Below are 25,068 nucleotides of genomic sequence, written 5' to 3' on the forward strand. Positions count from 1 at the left end.
CCAGATCATGGGGACACTTGCTGAATAGGATGACATTAAATAGGCATCAGGGTGAAGGGCACCAGGGCCTGGAATAAAGCACTGGAATAGTGCTGTCCTCCCCATCAGCTCCAGCTCCTCCTCCCTGCTTCCCCCTGCCATCTCCCCTGTTCCTCACCCCACCCCCTCCTTTTCTCCTCACACTCCTTCCACTTTCACGTCTCTGTCCTTTCCCCTTGGTTCCTGATTGTCCTGTCTCATCCAAATAAATCCCCTATAACACTGCCCCAAATGCAGCCGCTCCTCTCTGGCTGGGCTCCCAGCTGCAGCAGGGATACACTCAGAGCAAGCAGGATCCTGTCCCCCAAACCAGGGCAGCAGAAGGGCCTGCTCTTGCCTTGCTTTTGCTGGTACTTCCAAACCCTGGTTTATGTATTTCAGACCTCTTCAGCAGTACTGAGCTCTGCAGTAATGAGCTCCATGGTGATTTCAGTAGTTTTGAGGTAAGAGGTCTTGTATGGGGCAGGGGATGTTCCCTGCCTGGAAGTGTCAGCAGACAGGGCTGGGATAGGGGTGACTGCTGCAGGACCTGGAGCCCAGGTCCTGGTTTGTACTGCCTCAGGAGATCATGGTTGTCTCTCAGCATGCTGGTAGTAGCATGTGTGCTCAGACACCTCGATTGCTGCTGGGTGTGGGGACCATGCCATAGCTGTGTGGGTGAGGGTAAAATCAGGGCTGGGTGTGCTGGGAGGGTCACTAACTCCTAGAGCAAGAGCAGAGCTGCCAAAGGGATGCTTGGGAGCCTTGTCTCCATCTGTGCTCCTCCTGGGACATGAGGGGAGGGTTTCCCTGTTGGAGCAATGCCTGGCACTGCCATGACTGATGTCCAGTTTGGCTCATGGAAGAGCCACAGTGGATTTGTTGCCTGGAGTCTCCAAAGCATCCCCACCAGCTGCCAGCTCCAGGGTTCAGGGTCCCAAAGCAACAAGGGCCTTGACACAAGGTGCATTCTCAGATACCCCATTGTCAGGCAGCTTTTCTGCTTTAACTCAGTGTTGTGGGGGCACTTGAAGCCACATGGGGATGTTGGGTCACAGGGCTGGATGATGATGTGGTTCACTGATGACTGGGAGAGCTGCTGCCAACTGCATCTCAGAAATTGGCACAGCCCAATGTATCAAAAAACAACCCACAACTCAAAATACTACATGGTAAAATATCTGGTCTTATTTACACTTACACTGGTTGTATTGTCTGAATTCCTTGCAGTTACACACTGAATTATTTATGCTGCATTTTTCAAGATGAATATAAGAGGAACAACCATCAGGTCATGGGCTCTGCAGGTCCGGGAAGAAGGAGAGAGGATCCTGTCCTTGTGGGGGGCATTGGGAACTGTGTGTCCCATCAGCCATCACTGACTCACTGTGTCTTATCCAGATGGTTCATAAAGTCTGACACTGCAGCCTGGATGTCAGCTAGGTCTGGGCTCCTGCACTCCTAAAAAACACAGAGAGGTGCAGTCACCACCTGAATATCTGTGTGGTCAAGTGGGGCCTGGATGCCCTGCTTCTAGAGTTTTCTTTTCATTCCAGCACATTTCCAAACCCCCCTCTCCAGCATTTTTCGTTCCCCCGGGACATCCTGCCTGTTATCAGCAAGGAGTTGAAGATAATTGAATGCTTTCCATAGCCCCAGGGTTGAAAGGGCTCTGGTATCTGAGGGTGTGAGCAGATAACAGCCACAGCTACCTCCAGTCCTGCCCTTCAGCAGGCATGGAGCTGGCACCTCTGGCTGGCACTGCTGCTGTTATTGCTGCCTGGCTCCTGCTGCTCCCTGCAGCACCTTTGGGTTTTGTACCTTTGGATCCTGTCAGTGAGGTGCAGGGCTGAGCAGGGTGCTGGAGCATGAGCTGTGATTTCCATGCCTCTGTCAGCTGGCTGCTCCCTGGAGCAGCCCCATGTCTGGCTGTTATCAAATGTCTCAGAGTTATTCCCTGCAATCACCAGGTGACAGCTGGCTTCACAGCCTGACCAGCAATGTGCTAAGACACCAGAGTAGGGCACCTTGCGCCTTTAAAATCAAAAACAATAATAACAACACTAAAAAGCCCATTACCATTATTGAATAAAAGACCAACAATTTAAAGAAAAAAAGAAAAAATTTCTTTTAAATATTGTTGCTGCGTTTCCAGCTGTTCAAATCTTCTGTATTTAGTTATCGTAACAACAAAGTGCTGCATCTGATTTGAGCAGCGGGGAGGCAGCACCATTATTCAGGAGGATTTTAAGCAGTTGGGTTTTCTTCCTCTCAGTGGTGCTCTCTCGCCTGCTACAAGTCCCTTTGTTGCCTTGGCACCCCTGGCCGTGGTGGCGGGGATGCCACTGTGCACTGGCAGAGGGCCGTGCCAGGCGGGCCCGGGGAGCCGGGCAGTGCAGGAGGCTGCCAGAGGCAGGGCAGGGCAGCTCCGAGCTTCCCCGGGAGCTCTCACACTGCAGAGTTCACAGGGAGAAGGACATCAGAGCGAGTGAGAGCCCAGCTGCTGCTGCAGGGAGCACAGGGGTGTCGAAGGAGGTCCTTGGCTGAGCCGGCCCTGGGGCAGGAGGAGGTGGGGATGCTGCTGCCAAGGGCTGCCAGGGGCTGCCAGGGGCTGCCAGGGCACAAGGGAGTTGTGCTGTGTCAGCAGTTTGGCTGGACTGTAGAATTGATTACGTTGAAGAGCTCTACGATCAGCCTCCAGAGTCCAAACTTTAACCCGACCACCACCATGTTCATCACTAAACCGCGTCCCCAAGTGCCACATCTACTACCTGTTAAATCCCTCCAGAAATGGTCACTCAACCACTTCCCTGGGCAGCCTGTTCCAGTGCTTAACAACCCTTTCAGGCAGAAGTTTTTCCTAATATCCAATCCAAACCTGCCCTGACACAACTTGAAGCCATTTCCTCTTGTCCTATTGCTTGTTCCTTGGGCAAGAAGACCAACAGACACTTGTCTAGAACTTTCAGGTAGCTGTAGAGAGTGAGAAGGTCCCCCCTGAGCCTCCTTTTATTCAGGCTGAGCCACCCCCCACCCCCACCAGCTCCCTCAGCCACTCCTCATAGAATCTGTGCACCAGACCCTTCCCCTGATCCACTGCCATTTCTCTTAATATGATCCAGCACCTCAGTGTCCTTCTTGTCCTTAGGGGCCCAAAACTGAGCCCAAGATTTGAGGTGTGGCCTCACCAGTGCCCAGTATGGGGGGACAGTCACTGCCTGGCCCTGCTGACCACACTATTGCTGATCCAAGGCAGTTGCCATTGGCCTTTTTCCCCATGTTCATGCTGCTGTCAACCAGCACCCCCAGGTCCTTTTCCACTGGGCAGCTTCCCAGCCACTGCCTGACCTGGCTGCAGAGGTACCCAAGGCAGCATGCACAGGCTAAGCATCCTGAGGTAGGATCCCCATGCTGACTGCTTGAGCTTGAATGACCTTACAAAAGGGACATGGAGACCCATGTCTTGCTTCTGTTTTGGGCAACAAAAGGTTCTTGTTGCAGGTGGCAGTGAGTGGGGCCAGGCAGCAGCATGTCAAGGGCAGCTTAGTCAGGGCATCAGTGATTCATGGAGGTGAGATGATTGCTGAGAACCTGGTTTTGTCACCCCACATTGGTGGGGATGGAGAGGAAGGTGCAGGCACCTGGTGTGGGAGACTGCAGCAGAGGCTGGGGAGGCTGAACAAGCAGGAGCAGGCTGAGGACAAGGACATAGCACATTTCCTTCCTATCAAAAATGCTATTTTGGTACCATCTCCCCAAGGTGGGGAGGGTTGGCAGAGATGTCCAAAAGCATGCAAACACTCTCAGAACCATTTTGAATGGCCTTGATCAGCTGGGTGGAGACAAACTGCTGCGGCTCTGGGGATCACGGGGGCCGGTGAGCCCGGTGGGAAGGACACACCATGTGCCTGTGTCCATGGGACAGCCATGGCAGAGCCCTCAGAGGAGGTGGCAGAAGTGGCACAAGGTCACAGTGTCTGGCACAAGGTCAGCAGGTGGCTGGGAGTGGCCTCTCACCCATGGCATTTCAGGTGCTGGGCCACACGAAAGCTTTGCAAACAGGAGTGACCACAGTGTCCCCGGGCTCCTCGCCACCACGGCGCGTTCCCCTAAAGGTTACCTCCAACCACAGGCACATTGTGGGTAATGAGATGCAAATTGATAGCAAGACAATAAGACTGTCTTGTGAGCCCTTCGACAGGGGCCAGTGTTTAAAAGTCAGCCTGATTGCCTCGCTGGCAATTTGCATAGCATTAACCAGAGAGATTTTCTTTTTAAACTTGAACTTTTTTTTTTCCTAGAGGTCACCTCAAAGTAATTACAGCTCTGGCAGTCGCTTCATGAAAGAGAATTCTGTGGTCATGGCTGGAGTGTGAGGAGGAGACTTACCCAGAGTGGGGAGTGGGGACACCTGTTCATGGGAACTGGGGCGGGTTTTAGTGTGTGCACTGAGATAATTCAATAATAGAGTCCCACTGCATCCTGAGCGCTGCATCTGCTATGGGAGACACCAGGGCTTGAGTCCCAGCACATGAAAGGGATCAGTCCCCTCTGTTGTTATCTCCAGTGCAGGTACAACCTCCTCCTGGGCCTCACCTGCTTTGCTGGGCTGGAAGGGGATAGGGTGACCGTGTTGCCCACCTGGGATGCTGTGGTGAAGCATGTTAGGAGAGCCAAGCCCTGGGGTGTTTGCACCTTCTCCACACTTCAGTTCAAGTGGGGATTTCAAGCTTTTTAATTTGAAGTCATGGTAAAAGTGACTGGAGACCTCAGCCAAGGAGTTCTACAGCAGAGTGGTGTCAGACTGCTGGGAGCACTGTGGCTGCTCTGCTGTGACCTAGGCCATTTACTTTGACAGTTGAATTCTTTGGATTAAAAGTGGGCAGGTGTCCCTTATTCTTGCAATTGGACAAGATTATTACCTCAGGTCACTTCCACCTGAGCTGTTCTGTTCTGTTCCACTCTACTTTGCTGTACTCTGGTTTTTAGCAGGTTAATTGCTTAGTGCAGATCTTTGTAACCCATTTGGTTTGACCAAGGTGAGGAGCAGTGCTTTCCTCGGCAGCTCTGCCAGCCCTGAGGAGCAGCCTGGAGGGAGATGGGGCTGCCTTCTCCTCCCCAGTGTCTGCCCAGCCTGCGAGCAGGCGTGAGCTCTGCAGAGGTTCAGCTGCACTGCTGCAAATGCAGAGCCAGGCAGTGCTCTGACAGAGCACCTCTCATTACCAGGGCTGTCCTCAGACACGAAGCACGTGCTGCGTGCTCAGCCACCCCGTGTGGACATGGGATGGTCGCTCCAGGTGGTGCCTGGTGGGTGGCTGGGCTCTGGGCCGGCTGTGCCGCGGCGCGAGCGGTCCCTGCAAGGCAGCACATCCCTGCCGTGGGAGGCAGCGAGTCGGGGTGGTGATGGGTTTGAAGAGCCAGCTGGACAATTTTATCACCATTAATATCATTTGTAGTTATGCAGGCTATGGCTATGATACAAATAATTAAATCTCATGCTTCACAGCATCAGCTGATGGCTTGCTGCAGTCAGGAGTGAATCTCCTACGCAGAGCGCACGCGAGTGATTAACTCTGTTAGAGGGGTTGGTTTAGATCTCCTTCCTCTGGCTTGTTCCTCAGTTTCTTCCCTCCTGTCTGCAGCTGTGAGGCTCAGCACCAGGACATCACTTTCTCCTCCTTCACAAAAGCCCTGCTGTTGTAGGATGCTGGAGATGCTCAGAGGAGATGCCATTCCTTCTCCTGCTGCCTGGTCTGCAGGTAAATCTGCCTTCTGGGGCATCCTCTGCTCCTGCCCAAGACCTTCAGGCCATGTGCTCATTTTCCTCCCACCTTCTGGCAGCCCTCAGATCCTGAATCCTTGGGATCTTTCTCTCTGGGCTGCCACAAAGCACAAATTGTCTCCTGCCAAGCTGGTGTTTGGCCATGACCTCATCTCACAAAGTTCTTCAGCCTCCTCCTCATCATCACCTGGAGAGGTTCCATTCTCCAGGCTGAAGCCAGCTGGATACACACATCCTTTCCTTTCTCTGTGGCATCATTTTACCTGTCTTTTGGCAGATTATTGGAGATCTTTGCCTGAGAGCAGAGCTCACAACACTCCTCTGGGTTTGTCAGCAGCTCTGGCACCCTTGATGTCTTCTCCATTCCCTGAGCAGCCCCTTTCTGGGACAGTATCCCAGCCAAGCCTGGAAGGATGAAGATCAGCAGTGTGATGGCACCAGGTTATTGACCAACACTGTCTTAGCAGGTCACTGTGGCACTGTTCCTTCTCAGCTGGGAACAGCAGAGCTGTTCCTATGACTCTGTGCCTCGTCAAGGGAATTGGGGTGGGAAAACTGAGCAGCGAATATTTTTATATTTTTCCTTCTAAGTTTTTTTTTCCTCTTTCCCTCTTTTTTTTTTCATTCCTAAAGATTGAGTATAATCAGAGCTAATCAGAAAATTATGAGCTGTCTGATTGCTGATTAGATTCCTAATGTTAATATAGTCAAGAAGCCTCTCTTAGTGTTGTATTTTAAGGGAAGTGTAAAAATAACATCTTAGAAGGAGCAAGCCAGAGCGGCTGGAGCAGCAGGAAACCCTGCACTGGCAAAGGAGAGCAGGGTTTCACCACTGGCAAGAATTCAGGCCAGCAGAGAGGGGAGGGACAGGACCTATCTGAGCTGTACCCAAATGTGAGCGGGCTGCAGAGCCTGGGAGGAAGAGCATGAAACCAGCTCTTCCCACAGGTTAGTCCTTGAGCACACCCAAACCTGGGAATTTTGCTGCTGTGCTCTGGAAGAAGGCATGCAGCTTGCTTACTTGTTTCCATTTCCAACAGAGAGGATTTTCACAGATTATTTAGTTGACTCATCTCCCAGCATCATGGCCCTCCTCACCTGCTGCTGCAGGCAAGGGGCAGCCTCAGGTGATGGGTAAAGGGAGTCTGGGATGTGCCCAACACCTCTGAGCGGGACCTGCAAAGACTTGCTGATAGTGGTGGAACATCCTTGCCCGAAAGGCAGGGGTGAGATACCCTCTGTGAGCACAGAGAGGAAGCTCCTGATCCTGGTGGGACTTGAGGGAAATCCTTGTCTGCTTGTGCTTGGCTGAGCCATTGCAAAAATCTTGTGAGCCTTCCAGAAGCAGATTTAGAGGGGGAGACACTGCATGGTGATGGCCCAGGACTGAGGTTTTGCCCTGTGTCTGTATTTAAGCACTGAGGCTCAATCCATGGGGCTGATGCCTGGAGCAGTGCAGTGGAGCTGCCAGCCCTTTCCTCCACAGTCCCTGCCAGCAGCAGCTCAGCACTAACTGTGGGGCTGAATGCAGGTATTATGTTCTGGCACACCAATGTTCCTGTTAATAAGCTCCTCACCATTCACAGGGTGTTTTACTTTGATTCATCCCAACGGCAGTGCTGTATAATGGACTATATACTGTAATTGTCCCCCATTGTCACCACTTAATAACTTAGTATGATGTTATCGCAGCCATTCGCAGGCTTTTTTGCAAACTTTGATGAATAATATTTTGTTCTTAGGGAATAAAAAAAAATTGAGGGAATGGTGAAAAGAGGCAGAAGTTGGACGAAGTCTGCTCTAATTGCGGAGTGGGCTTAATAATAGAAATGTCCATAGTGTCCAGGCTGCTTTTGTTTCTGAGTCTCTGAGAACATCCGCTGGGCCAGCCAGGATGGAGCTGCTATTAAATACCATTTATTTTTTAAAACATCTTGATCAGCAAGAATTGGCTCTGTGCTTGGGGAATTTACTTTGCTTTGCTTGCTCTTGACAAGTCTGAGCTCAGACACAGCAGATGGGATCCGTGTTTGTTTCCACAGACAGGGATGAGGGATGTGATATCCATGGGGTGATGCTCATGGGGTGGGTGCAGGAGCCAGGAAATGATGGGCAAGAGAGTGCAAATGTTGGTACTCTGCTGTGCATGGCTTCAGAATGGCAGCAGCCTCAACATCTGTCAAGATATTTGGGGAGAACTTTGGGCTCAGGGTGGAGCAGCTGCAGGTAGAAGAGCTGTGCTGGAGGCTGGACAAGCATTTTCTCCACATTTGAGCTCTCTGGCTGCCTCTCGAAGTTAGATGTGCAACATCCCACCAAATATTTGTGGCTCCCACGCATTTGTCAGCTCTGAATGCTTATGGTATCTGATTCCATGTCTAGCAGGGGAAGGAGAAGTCCAGAAGAGATCAAACCCTGAATATGATGAAAAGAAGGGTGGGGAGGTAGATGCCTGGGCTAGAGTGCCCTGGGTGGGAGGCAGGGGAGGGCTCCTTGGCATCGGCTAGGGACCTAAATGAGTTTTTCCCTGTAACACATGTCCTGACCTTTTTTTAAAAATGAAATCTATTTTATTAATTTTTTTTATCAAATCCGTCCATGAAACATTAAAGATATGACTGTGGAAAAGGTCAAGGAACGTGTAGTTGTTGAGAACTTGTTCCACTTGATGGCTTTTCCCCTAGGGAAGCTCCTCTATGCTTTCTCCTCCCCCACCTCGGTCTTTAAAACAGAAAGTGTCAAGTTGCCTTGAATTTTGGGTTTAACAGAAAGAGCAAAACATGTTCCTGGAGCAGGACAGTGGAAGGGCACTGCAGGTTCCCTTGGGGAGCTGCTGCATCAGCCCAGCGTTGGCACAGGGAAAACTTGAGCTAGGAAGGATCTCTCCCCACAAACCCAGACCCCAGAGAAGGGTTGTAGGGCCTCCATCCGTGCTGGAGCCATGTGCCTCAGGAAGGGAGAGGCTTCTCAGGGGGCTGCTCTGAAGGGAGCACATATCTCAGGCAGAATTAATGAAGACAAAGCCTGAGAAATGTGTGTAGTGGCAATTTGTCCTGGTTTCAGGACATGTGCTTTGGGTCCTTCTCCTTGGCTTGGGTCTCTGTTTATTCCCCATGGGAATGGAAGGCAGTCACACTTGCTGCAGGAGGGGAAGAGCAGCTGAGCTCTCCTTGCAGGAGCTTTGTAAGCACTTCCCAGCACTTTCCAGAATCACATCTGCCAGGCAGGAGCCAGATCTGCAGTAGGCAATGAGAGCTGCTCTCCTTGCACAAGCAAAGAGAAGGAACCAAAGAAAGAAATGAAGGTGATAACAGAGTCAGAAGAGGACCTGTATTGAAGTTCTTTGGGCAAGCTATGTTACTGGTAACATCAGATGTCTGTGTAAACCAGAAAATGGGGAAGTAGAGTGGATACATCTGCCAGGGGCTGGACTTGGTTGACTACACCAGACCCCCTTCCATCCATGGTGGTTGTTCTCTTCTGTTTGGTTCCTTCTTTCATTGTAACTCAGGAAGCTGGGACATAAATGGGGCTTGCTGGGCTGTAAAAATGCAGAGTTGAACAACACTGAAATTTTAGGCTCCAGACAAGAGAGAATAGGTGAATGGAGGGCAAAAGCAAAACAGCAACCATCCTGCTCCATCAGCATAGCCTGGATTTGTCCAGTGGTCCATAAGCATCAACACAGGGATGGGGACTAGAGGGAAATACTGTGTGAGGATTTGGGGCTTTGAATAAGAAGGCACAGGAGTGAGAAGGCACACTGGGACATCGTGACAAAGAGCAATGAGGTCTGAGGAGCTGGAGCTTTGAGCTTTGCCAAAGAGCAGGAGGCTGAAGGGCCAGGAGAGGTGGAGTGAGCACCTTGATCTCAAGAAAGGGTATCCCAATGGGATGAGAATGGGTCCTGGCAGCCTGGAGGCTGCCCCTTGCCCCATGGACATGCCAGGGGGAGCTGGATGAGTGTTGAGATCATTGTGAGCTGTCACATTGGGAACAGCCATTTGGTGGCCTCCTGAACTCGCTCCCTTCCACCTCCCAGAAACTTCCCCACCTCTCCTGGAGCCACTGGGGCTTCTTTGCTGTTTGTCTGAAAGTTTGAGCACAGCTGGTTCCAAGTATTGTCCTTGTTTTTAGAGCAAAATACCACTAAAACATCCTTTCTATGACTTTTTGCACCGCAGTTTTGGGGTTTTTTGGTGTTAAAAACTGGCAATGTCAGCTGCTCTGCTTGTGTTCTTATCACAGTGGCAATGGAGGCTGAGTAACTCCTCAGTGTGTCCGACCCCTCTCAGGCTGCAGGAGAGTGGCTGCAGGCACTAGAGGACATCAGAAAGATGTCACATGTGTCCCTGGAGGGTTTCCAGCAGGGAAGTTTTGTGGGTTTCTCTCAGAGTTTTGCAGGGTTGTGGGGTGGTATTTTGGGGAACTCTGGTGGGAATTAGTGCACGCTGCAGATCTGTCTTAGCATAAAAACCTGAGAGCAGAGGAGCTGTGGCAGCGCCGGGAGTGCCACACGGAAATCCCCGGCGGCAGCGGATAATAAACCAGGGCTTTTTAAAGCTCGCACCTCGCAGCGCAGCAAGAGGTGGTGCCTTAAAATAAATCGATTGTGAGTGGTTTCCAGTACAAACTTTCAACAGCCTCCGCTTGAATGAAAGGCAGAGAGCTAAAGGGAGGATTTCAAAGGCACTAAAGGCTTCATGCCCATGGAGCAGGGAGTCAGGGGCCTGCCAGGATGCAGGCTGCATTTTGGGTTTTCAGGGATGCCCTCCTGCATCTCACAGGAGCTTCTGTGTTGTTTGCACCATGTGGGGAACCACAGAGAAGAGTAAACCTCTCCTTGAACTTCTTCTCAACTTCATGTGGAACTTACTTGTTCTTACGCAAGAATAATGAGGCACCATAGGGGAGCCACAGAGAAGAGTAAGCCTCTCCTTGAACTTCTTCTCAACTTCATGTGGAACTTACTTGTTCTTACGCAAGAATAATGATAAGGAAGGATTTTTTTTTTCTTTGAAGACTCTGACTGCTTAGACCTGGCCAGGCAAATCCCTCCTTCTCCTGCCCAAGTGACAAGCTGTATCACTTCTTTTTTTCCCCTTTATTTTTAAAAAACCCTGTTCCTCCAAGCTCTAAGTAAAATTGATTTTTAAGTGCAACTATCTCTTATAATTGCTGCTGAAACGCCTTGTGGTTATTGTAATGGATTTTGAACTGTGACAAGTCCTTCTTGATGATCGTAGCAGGTGGTCTACAGGATATTTGAGTGTGGTTTAGGGAGCGCTGTTTGTTTGAATATTTGGAGTATATTTGGGAGGAGATGGGGCTGGAGCAGTGGACTGAGACTGTGACTAACACGCTGGCCCTTCCAACACTGCAGAAGCTGAGCCTGCCCTGGGACCCCCTGCCAGAAGGGACCATCTCCAAAAATCCTTTGTGGGAGCCATGTTCCTGCAGTCACCCATCCCATGGGAGCCACAGCACACTGGCACGGGGGGAAAGGAGATGGAAAGAGCCCAGGGCAGCACCATCTCCTCCTCCACAGCTTGGTGAATTACTGGCTGTCACATTGCCCAGCTCTGACCTTCCAGCAAATGCATCTTGACCTGAATTATTTCTAGTCATCTGAAACTTTATGGTGCATCAAGCAGCTGCTTGTCACCCAGCAGGAGAGTCCCCAAGCCCTTCCAGTCGTGGCAGAGCTCTGGCAGATGTGCTGCACTGTGCCAGGATGCAGTGTTTATCCCAGCAGCTCACCTGCCCTGTTGCTGTCTCCCAGCACATGGCAGGACCCTGGCAAAGCAGCTGTGGGTAGCAGCACCCACCAGGCTTTTAGCCTGGCAGCCCACCACTGAGAGGCTTGGATCAGGAGGGACAGCCCTGACACTGCTGGGACACATCTGTCCCACCCACAACCAAAAAACAACTCTGGAGTCACATTTCTCAGGTGGTTTGTATCCATCACCCCTCTGGGATGCTGCTGACATGCCCCAGCTCTTCAGCACCTCCTGGGAGGCAGACACCAAGATTCCAGCTTCATCCCAAGAGAGATTTTTTTTCCTTCACAGCCAGAATTTAAGACTTTTACTGGTCTGACTACAGTGGAAATGGTAGGAACTTCCATCAGGAACAGACTGGGCTTTCTCTGCCTTGCTCATCTTGTCAGCTGGTGCTCCAAAAGAGAGCGAGAGGTGTGGAATGAGCACCATTTAAAGTGCTGGGCATGGACAGCCTGCAGAACTATGCTGCCACAGGGCAGCTCAATACTCCTGCTTGGCTCTCCTCTGGCTGAATGTTGGGATCTCAGAGCAGAGGTCCCTGCTTTCTTCTCCATCAACTACAGAAGATGCAAAAGGTTACTGTGACTGCAAATGAGTGGCAAAGGGGATGGAGGAAAAGGATTTTTCTCACATCCAGAGCAGAGCAGGCAAGTGTGCCTGGTTTGGCTTCCCAAGGGACCACCTGCATCCCAAAGCCAGACAGCAGCACATTCCAGCAGGACTTGAGCATGATGATATTTAGCAGTGCTGTTTAAAGTCATCTCTAATGCAAGAGCAAAGTTTGCTGCCATATGTTCAGGGTGAAAGGCAGGAGCATGCAGGATGAGGCAATGCCAGTGTGGCCAAATGCTCCTTCTGCTGACTCCACTCACGGGAAAGGGACAGTGAGAGAGGCCAAGCCTGCCTGCACCTGTTCCTGGCCTCATCTCTCCATCCTGCCTCCCACAGCTCTGTCTCACTGCTGATGGGGGTGGGGACAGATCCTGCACCCTGGTGTGAGCCCTTCCTCCCCCAGGAGGGATGGGGCAGGAGCCAGGGAGGGGCTGAGCAGCTATTGCTGGTCCCCAGGGGCAAGTGTCCCCTGGGTCTGCAGGGCACAGTGCCCCTCCTGGGTGACAGGGAGCAGGGGCAGAGCTCCTCTCTGTTTGTAATTTTGGAAAGCAAGTATCCAGCCTCATGGAGCACAGGAACTCCAGGACAAGAGTAAAGAGAGAGGCTTTTCTACAAGGGGAGCAGTGCTGAAGAGAGCACCAGGCACAGTTTGTGCTGCAGGATGCCTGGTTCCCTGAACTGTCCTTTTGCCCTTGGTGCTTTGCTGTTTTGGGAAGTTAAGCCTTCTGGAGACCTGAGCAATATTTTGGGGTAGGAGAAACACCCTGAGCAGCAACACTCTCCCTTTCCTCACCATCTCTGCAAAGACATTGGTACCTCTCTTCTTGGGATGTTTCACTCCTCCCCTCCCTGTGGTTGTTGGGATGGTGCTGGTGTTTCCTACTGGTAAAAATTGTGGCCCTGGAGAAGAAGGACAAACGAGAAATGCTGACAGGGAAATGAGAGCCACAAGCTGCTGGCCTGCAGAGCATGAGTTACTGAGGTGCTCAGTAAAATGATGGAGGTTGTGGCTCTGGGGCTCATCCCAGGCCCCCAGTGCCAGATGCTGGCTGTGCCGCTGCCCCATATGGGGTCTGCAGCAGCTCTGGCTCTGGTTTAGCTCCAGGTTTGCACTTGTGATCTCACTGCTGGCAGGGCTGGCTTGCAGAGGTGTCCCTGCTCCCTGCCCTGCCAGACCTCAGCATTGAACACCAGCTGGTACAGAACTGAGGTCTGGGAGCCCTTGGAGGATTTACCATGTGCTCTTTGCTAGTCCCTGGGGCTTTATTTGCCCTCCCACGAGCAGGAGAATGTTAGCAGCCAGCGCTGGCCGCAGCCCCATCCTCCCTCATGCACAGGCTGGATCCAGGCACAAGGAAGGAGAGATGGGCTCTATCCATCCCTCTCCTCCTGCACAGCCAGGGGAGTTATTGACAAACAAGTTAGTGCTTTGAAAGAAAAATGCCGCAGCACATTTGAAGCTGCCTCTGTGATCAATACTGAGCCGTGGCCGAGCCTGCTGCCGACTGGATTTCAGATGATGGCTGGGGGGTAATAAGAGCCCTGGGATCAACTGTCTCGGAGATTATTACAGGATGAGATGCTTCGCTGCTTTACAGTGTTTACTCAAGATTTATATTCCCTCTGTGTACATAAGGGGGTTGTTGTCTTTTGTCGCTGGTTGATCATTTTTTGACAGTGACGTGCACGCTGTTGGTAGGGTTTGCTTAGGGGTGAATTCTGTGAATGTGCTGGGGATGAGGGGGACAGCTGGGGTGGAGGCACCCTGGAGCTGGTGGCAGGTGGTGGCTCCATGAGGAAGTGCCCTGTTTCATGCAGGCAGGAAGGATGGAGACATGTGAAGCACATGTGGAATGGGCTTTTGCCTTTCCAGATGCTCTGCAGTAACCACTGAGGCTTCAGGGTGCCCTGTCCATGGACGAAGGGTTGGTACCAGAGGAGAGGGCTTGTGCCATCCTCATTCCTTCATTATGGAGGAGGAAGAGGTGCAAAACCAGCTCCTGGGGGATGTTTCTGCCTGGGGCTTGAGTTCCTTGGCTTTGTCATGTGTGTTTGATTTCACCTTGGGAGGTGTGGGGCTGTGTGGCACTGCCCTCCATGGGAGGAGGTCTGGCAGGTGTGGTGCTGTGAGGCACTGCCCTCCACGGGAGGAGCCTGGCAGGTGTGATGCTGTGAGGCACTCTCCACTGGTAGTGCAGGGCTGTTTGAATCTCCAGCACAGATCTCCCTCCCAGCTGTGTGCTGGGCTGCGAGGTTAATGCAATTCAGAGCCTTGGGCGAGATGCTGCGATGAGGGTGATAAGAGTCCCCTGAGGGAGTTAAAGGAAGTCTTAGCAGGAGTGGCTCTCCCTGGAGCAAACATCCCTAGGCACACACAGCTGCTGTGGCTGGGCTTCCACACTGGCTGTGGGGAGAAGCCAGGAACCCCATCCCAAACTACCTAAAAAACATTCCCCAACACCCATGTAGGCTTGGGGCACCTGTGTGGAGGCTTGGACACAGGGGTGGCATAGCTGCTGTTACACAGGGCTGCTCGGTCTCCTTCTGCAGGGTGTTTGCTGTAATCCTGTTTTATAAATCCAGCCTTGGTCTTTGGCCTCCCTGAGCTCTGCTCTGCTTCCCAAGTTAAACCCACTGATCTGACTGAGGCAGGAGCAGCCAGGCCATGCTTATTGCCATGGTGGGGCTGGGAGAAGAGATTTACTAAATCATTGGACCAGTTCCCTTTGGAAAGAGTGTGTGAAAATATCAGAGCAGTGAAGGATAGCCCCAAGTGTGATGGGAGAGAAGGGGTGGCAAGGAGGAGCTGAGCATCCCCCTTGGGTGTCTGCTCCATCAGGGACAATCCTCCAGCATGCTGGCCCCTCCAGCAGTGGGGATGCCAACAGCAGGGATGGTCCCTCCACTAGAGAGGAGGTCGTGGTCCCTGCCTGTGCCAGCTCTGCTGCTCCAAGTGTTCCTCACTCCCAGCAGCTTCCCCATCAGACCAGCTGTCCCCAAAAGCTGCTGCTGGGGGTGAGCACACGTGAATGAGCCCTGTTCAGGGTGGGGTGAGTGAGCTTGTGGGGGATCGGGCTGAGTAGCAAGGTCCTGGAGCAAAGCCGGGGAAAAGCAGCAGCCGTGTGTCTGGAGTTGCCATCCTCTGGGCAGACAGATGGTCACCCAAATTGTTGCCCCTTTCCTTTCCTGCCCATCTTCTGCGAGGGAGGGTGTGTGCCCAGCCGTGCCACCTTGGCTGCCAGCTGCCCATGCTGAGTGTCCCCAAGGCTCTCTGATGGCAGGCGAGGTGCTGTGCTGAGCAGGGAGCTCCTGACCCAGCCCCGGCGAGCAGAGAGGGCTCCGTGCGGAATACAAATGAGTCTGGGGCAGGCAGCACCTTCCCCTCACACAGCCCGCTGTCTGTCGGGATCTCCAGACACCAATCCCCTGCAAATCTCCTGCTGGCCTTTCATGACCTTCAGAGTCGTTTCAATTCAGTGTTTTCAGCCTCTAAATCTCCTGTCCTTAGCCCTGGGTGACTTCTGGGGAAAGAACCGTGCTCCTTAAAGTGCCAGGGCAGTCTCTGCACCACAGCCTGCTGGAAATCTGCAGGTATTTCACAGCCATGCTTTATTTTTGGTAATTCCTCTATTTTGTATTGCTGTTTGAACCCCACAATTGACAACCCCAGGTCTGAAATCTGGAGAGGTTTTGGTGACTGCCCTGTACCCTGCCAGGCTCCTGTCTCCTGGGTATCTCACAGTCCCTGCACGCAGCACACCTTGAGCTGGACTGATTGATCTGTAACACTTGAAAAATAATGGTTTAATCATTATTAAGGATTAGAAATAATCCTTGAGCTGTATTGATCACAATAACATTATTCATGATGAACTCATTTGGCATTAATGGGGACGTCCTGCAGCAGTGTGTGGCTCCAGGCAGACCCGTCACCTCCCCTGGGGAGCTGTCACTGGGGTTTGTGGGAGCAGCAACAAACCCTGCCCTAACAAACACCTCCAGGAGCTGCTGTCCCAGAGAGCCCCCTTGGGGGACACATTGTTATTGGCACAGTTTTGGAGGGTCCTGAATCCAGCAATCCCCCATCCTGTTCATGACAGCAGCCCATCTCCAGGCAGGGGCTGGATGGGCTCCATCTAGCTCCAGTCAGGGATGTGACAGGGTGCGACTGCTCCCATGGGAGCCCCACATGGCACCACCCTGGGTCTGTCCCCTGTTGCAGAGGAAGGAATTCTGGCTGCCTGCTTGGCCTCTCTCTCCTCCCAGTCACCATCTTGCTGAAACATCCTTAGTGAGGAAAATGCTCCAGGAGCAACAGCTGAGGGCTCTGGGGACACTCCTCCTGGGTGAATACCCAGTGGCAGCCAGGAGCCAGCACAGCACCCTGCTGTGGCTGTGCCATCCTGCTGCAAGCTCCCCCATTCCTGCTATTTATCAAACAAGAACATCTGGGTTTCCTTTTTTTTTTTTTTTTTAACCAAAATTGTGTCTGGTTTGACTTTGACAAATTGACATTTTCCAGAGGAAAAATATCTCCTGTCGAGGTGTCGTTCCTGGGTGTAGCCGTCCCTTACTGCACCATTTGCAGCTCTCCAGGCACTTTGCACAAGGCGATGAATAGTTAAAGATGTCCATAAATCTTACCCCAGCCCATAATAAACAAACACGCTCTTATCAAGTATAGAAAAATGCATATTTCATCACCACTGCCTTAAACGCAACTCAGAATAAATGCTTGTCTTTAATCAGCCATCTCAATATATAAACAGAGCACAAAAGCTTGGAGGGGATGAGGTACAGAATTGGGCCACGGATTTTCTAGGCAGCTCTTGGGGGCAGGGATATGGCTGTGCAGGTGAGACCATGAAAAACTGCCCTGAAAATTCATATCACTTGGCTTTTCTGTCCAGCCACGTGTTGTTTCTCATTCCCTTCTGCCTGCTACTGGAGCCGTAAGGATTTTGCTTCAATATTCAGCTGATAGCTGATCTTTCCCCTTGGATGCTGGCCACTGAAAGCAAGCACTTTGATTTAGAAATCAAGATTAAGAGAAAGAGAAAAGATTAAACAGGAAAGTTTCAACCAGTGCGTGCTGAGATTATGCAGTGATGGATTCGTGTTTCCCTGCATCTGATAAGAACCAGCTGCATTTTCAGGCAGGGGAGGGCCAGATCTGTGATTTCTTTCACCTTACTTTCGAGTGCCTGTGCTTTGCCATGCTGACAGAAATACAGCATCTGCTGCCACGGCCCTGCTCAAGCCACCCTGCCAGGGCTGGCTCTGCCACTCTCCTGCATGGGCAGTGGGGCACTGTGGCACCTGGGGGCTTCCTTTCCCCCGAGCAGCCAGTTGGAAGGGCTGAGGCATTTTTGCATTCCTGTGTGCTGATGGGAGTGCTGGAGAAGCTGGTGACAGTGGGGACAGCAGCTGTGACCTGTGGCTGTGCCCAGGGCTCGTAGCTCTGCCACTCTCCTGCATGGGCAATGGGGCACTGGGGGCTTCCTTTCCCCTGAGCAGCCAGTTGGAAGGGCTGAGGCATTTTGCATCCCTGTGTGCTGATGGAGTGCTGGAGAAGCTGGTGACAGTGGGGACAGCAGCTGTGACCTGTGGCTGTGCCCAGGGCTCGTATGTGTGTGTGCTCTTATAGCTGGCCACCATTCAGGCCCTGAGGAAATAATTTCCCAGGGATATCACTCGGCTTCACTGCTGCCCCTGTGGGCTCCCACCAGCCTGCCACATCCCTGATGAGCAAAGGAATGCTTTTTCATTTGTGGTTCATGGCATGGAAGTCGTGTGTGTAGCACTGGGAATCTTGTGTTCACTGTGTGAATCTCTGTGGTGCTGCCCAGGCAGTGATTTGGGGTTGTTATTTCACCCAAGATGTTACCACACTGTCAGTGCTCCTTCCTCCTCCCAGCCAATTCAGTGTGTGAAAGCAGCCAGGGCTCAGCTCCCTCCCCATGCTCTGGCTGCCAGCAGCACTTGCATGGAGCAGAGCATGTCTATCCCCCTCTAGGGAAATAGATCTGCAGGGAAATGAGGAGCAGGCGAGGCAGGAGCCTGTGCTGTACATCCTCACTTGGTCTGTCTCCCACTAACTCTCCAGGGAGCCCTCTAGGGACTGTAACAGCCTCAGAGCCTCTCAGCCCGGTACAGATTGGCCCCTGGAGCAGAGACCTGGCAGTGTGTATTCCCTGGGAGCCTTGCACAGCTGATGGCTGGTGGGGAGCAGGCTGTGCTGAGTGTGGCATGACCAGCATAAACCCCGTGCCCCTGTTCGCAGTGAGTGGGGTGTGGGAGGCCCTCAGCTCTGGGCTGGCTCAGGACACTGGGCTGCCTCCCGCTGGGTTTTGGTGCTGATCAGGTTGTGCAGCCCTCGACCAGCCCCAGGCAGCTGCCCACACACCAGGATGCCTGGGGCTGTTCGAGGGATGGAGGGAAACGTGCTGGTTTGCTCTTGGCTTTATTTTCTTAGTGATGCCGAGAGGATCCTGTAGAGAGCCTGGAGCTCTTGCCCTGTTTATCCCCTTTGACTCCACAAAAGGCCAGACTGCAGCTTCTTCCAGGCACTGCAGTACCCATGGGGCTGCCCAGTCTCCAGCCCTGCCCTGCTGCTCCCGCCGTGCTGGTGAGGGGTCTCATGGCTGAGCATGCAGTGAGGGCACCCTGGTGCTGAGCATCGCCCCATCCCACTTCAGCAAATCCTGCTTCCTCTGGTTACCCCACTGTGTCCATGGCTATACAAAAGGGGTTAAATCTAGGTGGGCAGCAAGGTGCACCTCTGGGCTCCAGCACTGGGGCATTTTGAGGGGGTTTTGAGGCATTTTGGAACTTGCTCTGCACAGAGCTGGGGGCTGTCAGGACAGAGGGCTGGGTTCAGCCTTGCCCTGTGCAACAAGAGCCTGCCCTGCTCCGGGGGGATGCCCGCAGCTGCCAAGCTGCAGCGGCTCAGCCCTGCCGAGTTCAAGTGGCAGCAGCTCCCCTGGAGATACGGGCTTGCTCCAGGAAAGGCAGGAGCAAGCAGGAAAAAGTGGCTCCCTGTGCCTGGAACCCCCTTGCAGGGTGCTGCCCACAGTGCCTCCTCCTGCCCCTTGCCGTGCAGCAGAGGGGTGGCAGGGCGCTGCAGGAGCCCGCAGGCAGGGACGCTGGCTGTTGGGGTGGCAGCCATGCTCCTGTGCTGCTGGGAGCTCCTTGGCTCATTTCTCCTCTCCCACTTGTTTTGCAGAGACTTGCCAACGCGGCGGAGAAATTCCAAAAGGCTCACCACTGGCAGGACAACATCCGGGTAAGGCTCCAGGCACGCCAGCCGCCCCCGCCCCCCTGTGCTGTGCCATCCCTCCTCCCATGCTCCTGCGCTGCTGGGTGCTCTTGCTTCCCCTTGGCTCATTTCTCCTCTCCCACTTGTTTTGCAGAGACTTGCCAACGCGGCGGAGAAATTCCAAAAGGCTCACCACTGGCAGGACAACATCCGGGTAAGGCTCCAGGCACGCCAGCCGCCCCTGCCCTGCTGTGCTGTGCCATCCCTCCTTGCCCTGGTTCGTGTCCCCGTCGTGAGGGGCCGCTGGCTGTGCCGTGCCCGCCCCAGCCCCTCCGCCTGCCGCGCTAATGAGAGCAAATGAAGAGACTGGAGCTCGTTGGCGGCCTCGCCTCAGCCCGCCGTGAGGGGAAGGCCGGAGGGGAAGGCCGAGCTGACAGCTCAGCGCTGAGGGCGGCGGGCTGAGGAGACTCCGGCTCTCCCCAGCTCCGGCAGCCCCTGGGTTTGGGGCTGGGGGCCTGGCACGGGGTGACAGCAGCGGTGGCTCTTCGGTGGCACATGCCAGCAGTTGCGGCGGGGGCTGTTCCTGGGGAAGGAGCAATCTGGGCTGGGAGAGGGAAGACGCGGGTTTAATGATTGCATTTGACTTTGTAATTCTGGCGGTGATAGCACTCAGCAGGAACCTGAAGGATTCTGTCTGGAAATGCTCTCAAATTATAACCATAATACAAAAGGAAGGAAAGATTGTTTTTCTCCCAGTGCAAATGGAATCTGCAGTAAAAAATACTCCTGAGCCACCCAGCCCCTTCCTCTTGGCTAGGGCTGCATCCTGCCCAGCCCTGAGGATCCTCCTGCATCCTCCGAGGGGACAGCCTGGGGGTAGCCCCACTGCCAGGCATGCTGCTGTGTTTTGGGGGGGATTTCACAGTCTGAGCTGCTGCTGCTCACACAGACCTTCCTGCCATGGGTGATGGCCACCAGGGCTTGCTGGGAGAGGAAGAGGTGGAAGGAGCAAAAGAGAAGGCGAGGGATTGACCTGCTTGGCTTTCATTTGCCATGTGGCCAGCGTGGGGTGGAGGCTGGTGGCTGATTCTGTGTCCCACGGGCACCCAAGGAGCAGGATGAGCTCACAGGGGCCTTTCTGTCTCCATGAGAGCACTGGTGAACCGCTGTCAGCTCTTCCCAAAAGGCCAGAGGTGAGGAGGATAATGAGATTTGGTGCAGGCACCTGCTGATGCCAATGCTGGTGCCACACCAGGACCTTGGCTCGGGGCTCCCAAGGAAAGCTCAGAGAAGTGCAGGGCAAGCTTCGGGCATCTTGACCCAGTCTCACATGTCCTCCGGGGTCAGGAAACACATCCCTGAGCAGCACCTGAAGCTTGACTGTGGGTACCCCAGGAACATTGTAGTTTCCCTGTGCACCCCATGCTGGGCTGGCACCCTGGGTTGGATGCCTTGTGACCAGGGCATGTGCAGGGTGGGCACAAGGTCACTGCATTTTGTAAGAGTGTTTGGGGCTTTTGCTCATCATCTGGGGCACAGGGATGGGCTCCTGCTGCTGGGGTTCTTTGCAGCCCCAGAGAGCTCCTTCTCCAACCAGACCCAGCTGCCTTCCACTGCCAGGGGAATAAGAGCAGGACACAAAACATGTTGGGAAAGGCTGTAGCACTGCAAAGCTCTTGGCTCATTTTGCCATTCACGGCACAAACCTTTCAGAAATCCACTTTCATAGAAAAAAAAATATTTTTAATAGCACTGTTTGCAACCACTTAATCAAGGTAATTAGGAGCGAGTCACCCAGAAACAATGTGCAGTGATGCGTCACCGCAGAGCTCGGCGCAGCTTTATCAGGACAGCCCAGGCCTGGCTGGGACACTTGATGGACTGGTCCAGCTCTGTGCACAGCCCCCAGGGTGCTGGGCATCAGCCCTGCCTGAGGAGTGCTGTCTGCAGCAGCCCCAGCTCCTGAGCAGAGCGGAGGGGTGCAGGCGCTTTGTACATCTCATTCCCAGGGCTGAGCCTCCTCTTCCTGCCCTTCATCCCTGAGATGGCCGGGCAGGTCAGAGCCGTGTGCCCCTGGCTCTGCAGCTGCCCCGGCTGTGCCGGTGCTGGCACGGGCAGCAGGCAGGGAAGGGGCAGCGCAGCATCCCAGCTCCTCCCTTGCTCCCTCCCCACCGAGCAGCTCGTTCCTGCTGGCTGCAGCTCTCCCCTCCTCTCCCAGCGTGTCGCGTCCTCACCCCGCGCCGGAGTCGATGACAGATTGCGGCGAGCGCGGTTATTTTTGTGTTTCCATCCAAAGGCGCCGGCAGATGCTGAGTGTTTGCGCTGCATTAGTGCTAATGGCAGCCCCATTAAACCTCACTGCAGATGGGTTGCTATGGAAGTCCAGGGGAAAATGAAGCAGGAGCAAGAGCCTGAGCGGCTGGGAGCTGCTGCCAGCAATCACTCACGATCCGTCTCTACGGGGAAAGTTCCTTTCTCCTTGCTGTTTTCTGGTGTTTCCAGCTACATGCCAGCCATGCTGGCCTTTCTGGAGCTGAGTTCAGCCTCCCACCCCAGGAGGCTTTGCAAAGTGCCTCCCTGTTCCCTAAACAATCCCTTCATCCTGTCCTGCTTCATCCCTGCTCCTTGTGCTCTTCCACACTCATGTCTACCAGGTGTGCTGAGCTGGGGGTGTGTCCCCAGATAAATTCTGGATAGGGGGCCATTTTCCTTGGTCAAAAGTAGCCTTGGCCCCAAGGTCACCCATATTCTGAGCACCCTCATGGGTTCCCTCAAGCTTGTTTTACTGCAGGGCTGGGTGGCAGCTCAGAGTGGCATGGTGGGCAGGCTGTGGGGAGACATCGTGCCCTTCCCTGCCTGCGAGGGTCTCTCAGGGATGCACACTCATCCACTGGAGAAGGCTGGTAGAGCTCTGGAATGGTGAGAGCTGGGTCCTGTTGCCAGAGCGGGCTCCCACCATGGGACATGGCAACCACCTGGCACTGGCATAGTAGGAAACCACAGAAAGTTCTCCATTTGCAGTGGCCTGGCCTATCAGTTTTCCCAGTAAGAATCTTCTAGCCTATAGGTTTCCATTCAGAGATCCACTGGGATAGTCTGGCTCCACTCCATGCAGAGCCATCTCCCACCATGGGACATGGCAACCACCAGGCACTGGCATAGTAGGAAATTCTCCATTTGCAGTGGCCTGGCCTACCAGTTTTCCCAGTGAGAATCTTCTGGCCTACAGGCTTCCATTCAGAGATCCACTGGGATAGTCTGGCTCCACTCCATGCAGAGCCATGAGGGTTTGTCCTTCAAGGCACATCAGGGCTGGCCCCCTGCTCTGGATGTCCCCAGTCCTATCCCCTGGCTGTGGTAATGATTCTGAGCCTGCCCTGTGCTGACCATCCCGGAGCAAACAGAGGTGCCAGGACTCCATGCCACCCTGCAATGCAGCTATCAGATTTCCATCCTCTGCTTGCTGCCCTGCTTGGGTAAGGGACCTGCAGAAGCACCTATAAAAATGCTGAAAGGTCATGTTGCATTTTTTGCTGCCATCCTTTGTATCCATCCTCGCTGGCAAGCTGCCATGTGGCCTGTCAGACATCCCAGCCAGCTTCATGTTCTCCCAGCTCTTTTCCATTTGTGTGCTCTGCCTTCCTCCCAAGTTTTCCTTGGGTTCTTTCCCAGACCTTCAGCCCCATCCCAGCAGCATCAGCAGGGCCTCAGGTGTCCCACACTCACACAGTGTGTGGGAGTGGGGACCGTGCTGACCTGGGGGATGCTGTCAAAGGAGCAGATCTGCACTGCCAGCCACAGAATGCATCCCAGGCCAACATCACCATCATCATCACCATCATCATCATCGCCGTGTGTAGGTCTACCGGGGCTGCCAGAGCTATTTGTGCCTTTAGGGGACACTCCAGTGCTGCAGAGATCCATCCCCATGTTTATATGTGCTTGGCAGGATTACATAAATTGCCTTTAAAAGTTGACTTCTTTATAAGCCATTTTCTGCTTCATAAAATGTTTATTACTGTTGTTTTTCTCCCAGTCTCCTTCCTCACTGCATTTTCCATCACTATACTGGGAAGCTCCCCTCTTCCTCTGCCTGCTGCCCCTCTGCCTCCCTCCTCTCCCACCTTTTGATGTTGGAAAAGACCCTTTGAAGGGTCAGAGCCCAGCAAGCCCTTTTTTCCTTGGAAAAGAAAAATAGCCATACATTGAGGTGTGGATGTAGGAGCTGATGGGGACAGGATTTAACCACTGGGCTGTTTTGGGGACTGGTGACATTTGTGGAGGTGGCAGGGGGATCACAAGTGCTGGACAGCCCCATGCTGCTGCCTCCATCTGTAACCCCTGCCTGCAAGCACATGAGGAATAACAAAGCCCAGATAATTTCAAGCTCCATTAGAAACAAAACTCCAGGGAAAAGGAGATCGTTGTTTGCCAAATGGGGATGGACAGGAGCAATAACAAGGGACTGTGCTCCTGACTGCCCAGGAAAGGTGCAGGATAAAGCAGGGATACATGGCAGCATGGCTGGGTACCCAGCCACGGCCACACAGCCCTGGGTGCTGCATCTCTCCAGGTGCAGGATCCTGCCCCATCCTGCTGCTCCACCCAGCACTGCTGTGCCATGCCGTGCCGTGCCATGCCATGCCATGCCATGCCATGCCATGCCATGCCATGCCATGCCATGACTGCTCCACCCAGCACTGCTGTGCCGTGCCATGCCATGCCACGCCACGCCACATGTGGGCTCCTGCTCCCATGGGCTGGGCACGGCCATGCAGCGTGTGGGCTCCTGCTCCCATGGGCTGGGCACGGCCATGCAGGCAGGGCTTTGTGTTCAAAGCAGCACCAGAAGGGCGAACGCCAGCTCCTTATCCTCCTTTCATTTTTCTCCTCCTTTAATTACAGATCCTACTTATCGGCTCAGAACAGAAAGATTGTCACCGTAACCTTGCACTTGCCCTTGTAGAAGGTTTACCTAAAAAGTTAGAAAATAAAATCAAATACTCTAATTTGCAGTCGTCTTGCCATTTCAAACCCAGTTTTCATTACAGCACAGAAAGTGCATTGAAGCTGTGTTTATAACCCCCTTTTAGATAACAAATCACATTTTCTTTTGGCTGGCGAGTGTGTAGAATTGATATTTTTTTTTTTTTCAGTTTAATGGGTTTGTGTGTTCAGGAATGATCTCCATCAGCTGAGAGTCTTTATTGTGTTTGATATAATGTCAGCTTTCATTACGCTCGGAGAATTACTGTGCTATAGCACCAACCTTGCTCCTGTAGCGCCGGTCTGGCCGAAAAGCAGAACAGGAAAATCATTCACAAAACCCCTGTGTCGGTGCTGTTCCCTCTTAAAAACCAAGGATGGGGCTTTAGGGGGCTTGCCCAATCCCCCACTCTGCAAGACCACTGGGCCACCCATGGCTTCTCCATGACTATGATGGTTTGGTGTAAGGGTTGCTGGCTTTCCTGTCAGTGCTGCTTTCCCACCCCATCCCATCCCTGGAAGGGCAGGGGGTCTCCAACAGCCTCTGTGTGTGCTGGCATCCCTGTGGCACCCGGGTGCAGTGGAGGGGAGCAGCAGCCAGGCCTCGTTCAAGGCAGCCTCAGAGGAGC

The 25,068-nt window shown here is 53.3% G+C and overlaps 1 protein-coding gene across 2 annotated transcripts in view; it reads left to right on the forward strand.

Moving 5' to 3' along the window:
* CACNA2D2 (calcium voltage-gated channel auxiliary subunit alpha2delta 2) overlaps positions 1 to 25,068 on the forward strand; it is a 208,987-nt gene that overhangs the window by 149,182 nt on the left and 34,737 nt on the right. For both annotated transcript variants that reach the window (XM_039733882.1, XM_039733883.1), the window contains exon 4: positions 19,421 to 19,480. In XM_039733882.1, coding sequence (XP_039589816.1) covers positions 19,421 to 19,480 — 60 coding nt within the window. The remainder of the gene's footprint in view (positions 1 to 19,420; positions 19,481 to 25,068) is intronic.

Source organism: Passer montanus, unplaced genomic scaffold (genome assembly GCF_014805655.1).
Source record: "Passer montanus isolate IOZ18808 unplaced genomic scaffold, ASM1480565v1 scaffold9, whole genome shotgun sequence".
Classification (NCBI taxonomy): domain Eukaryota; kingdom Metazoa; phylum Chordata; class Aves; order Passeriformes; family Passeridae; genus Passer; species Passer montanus.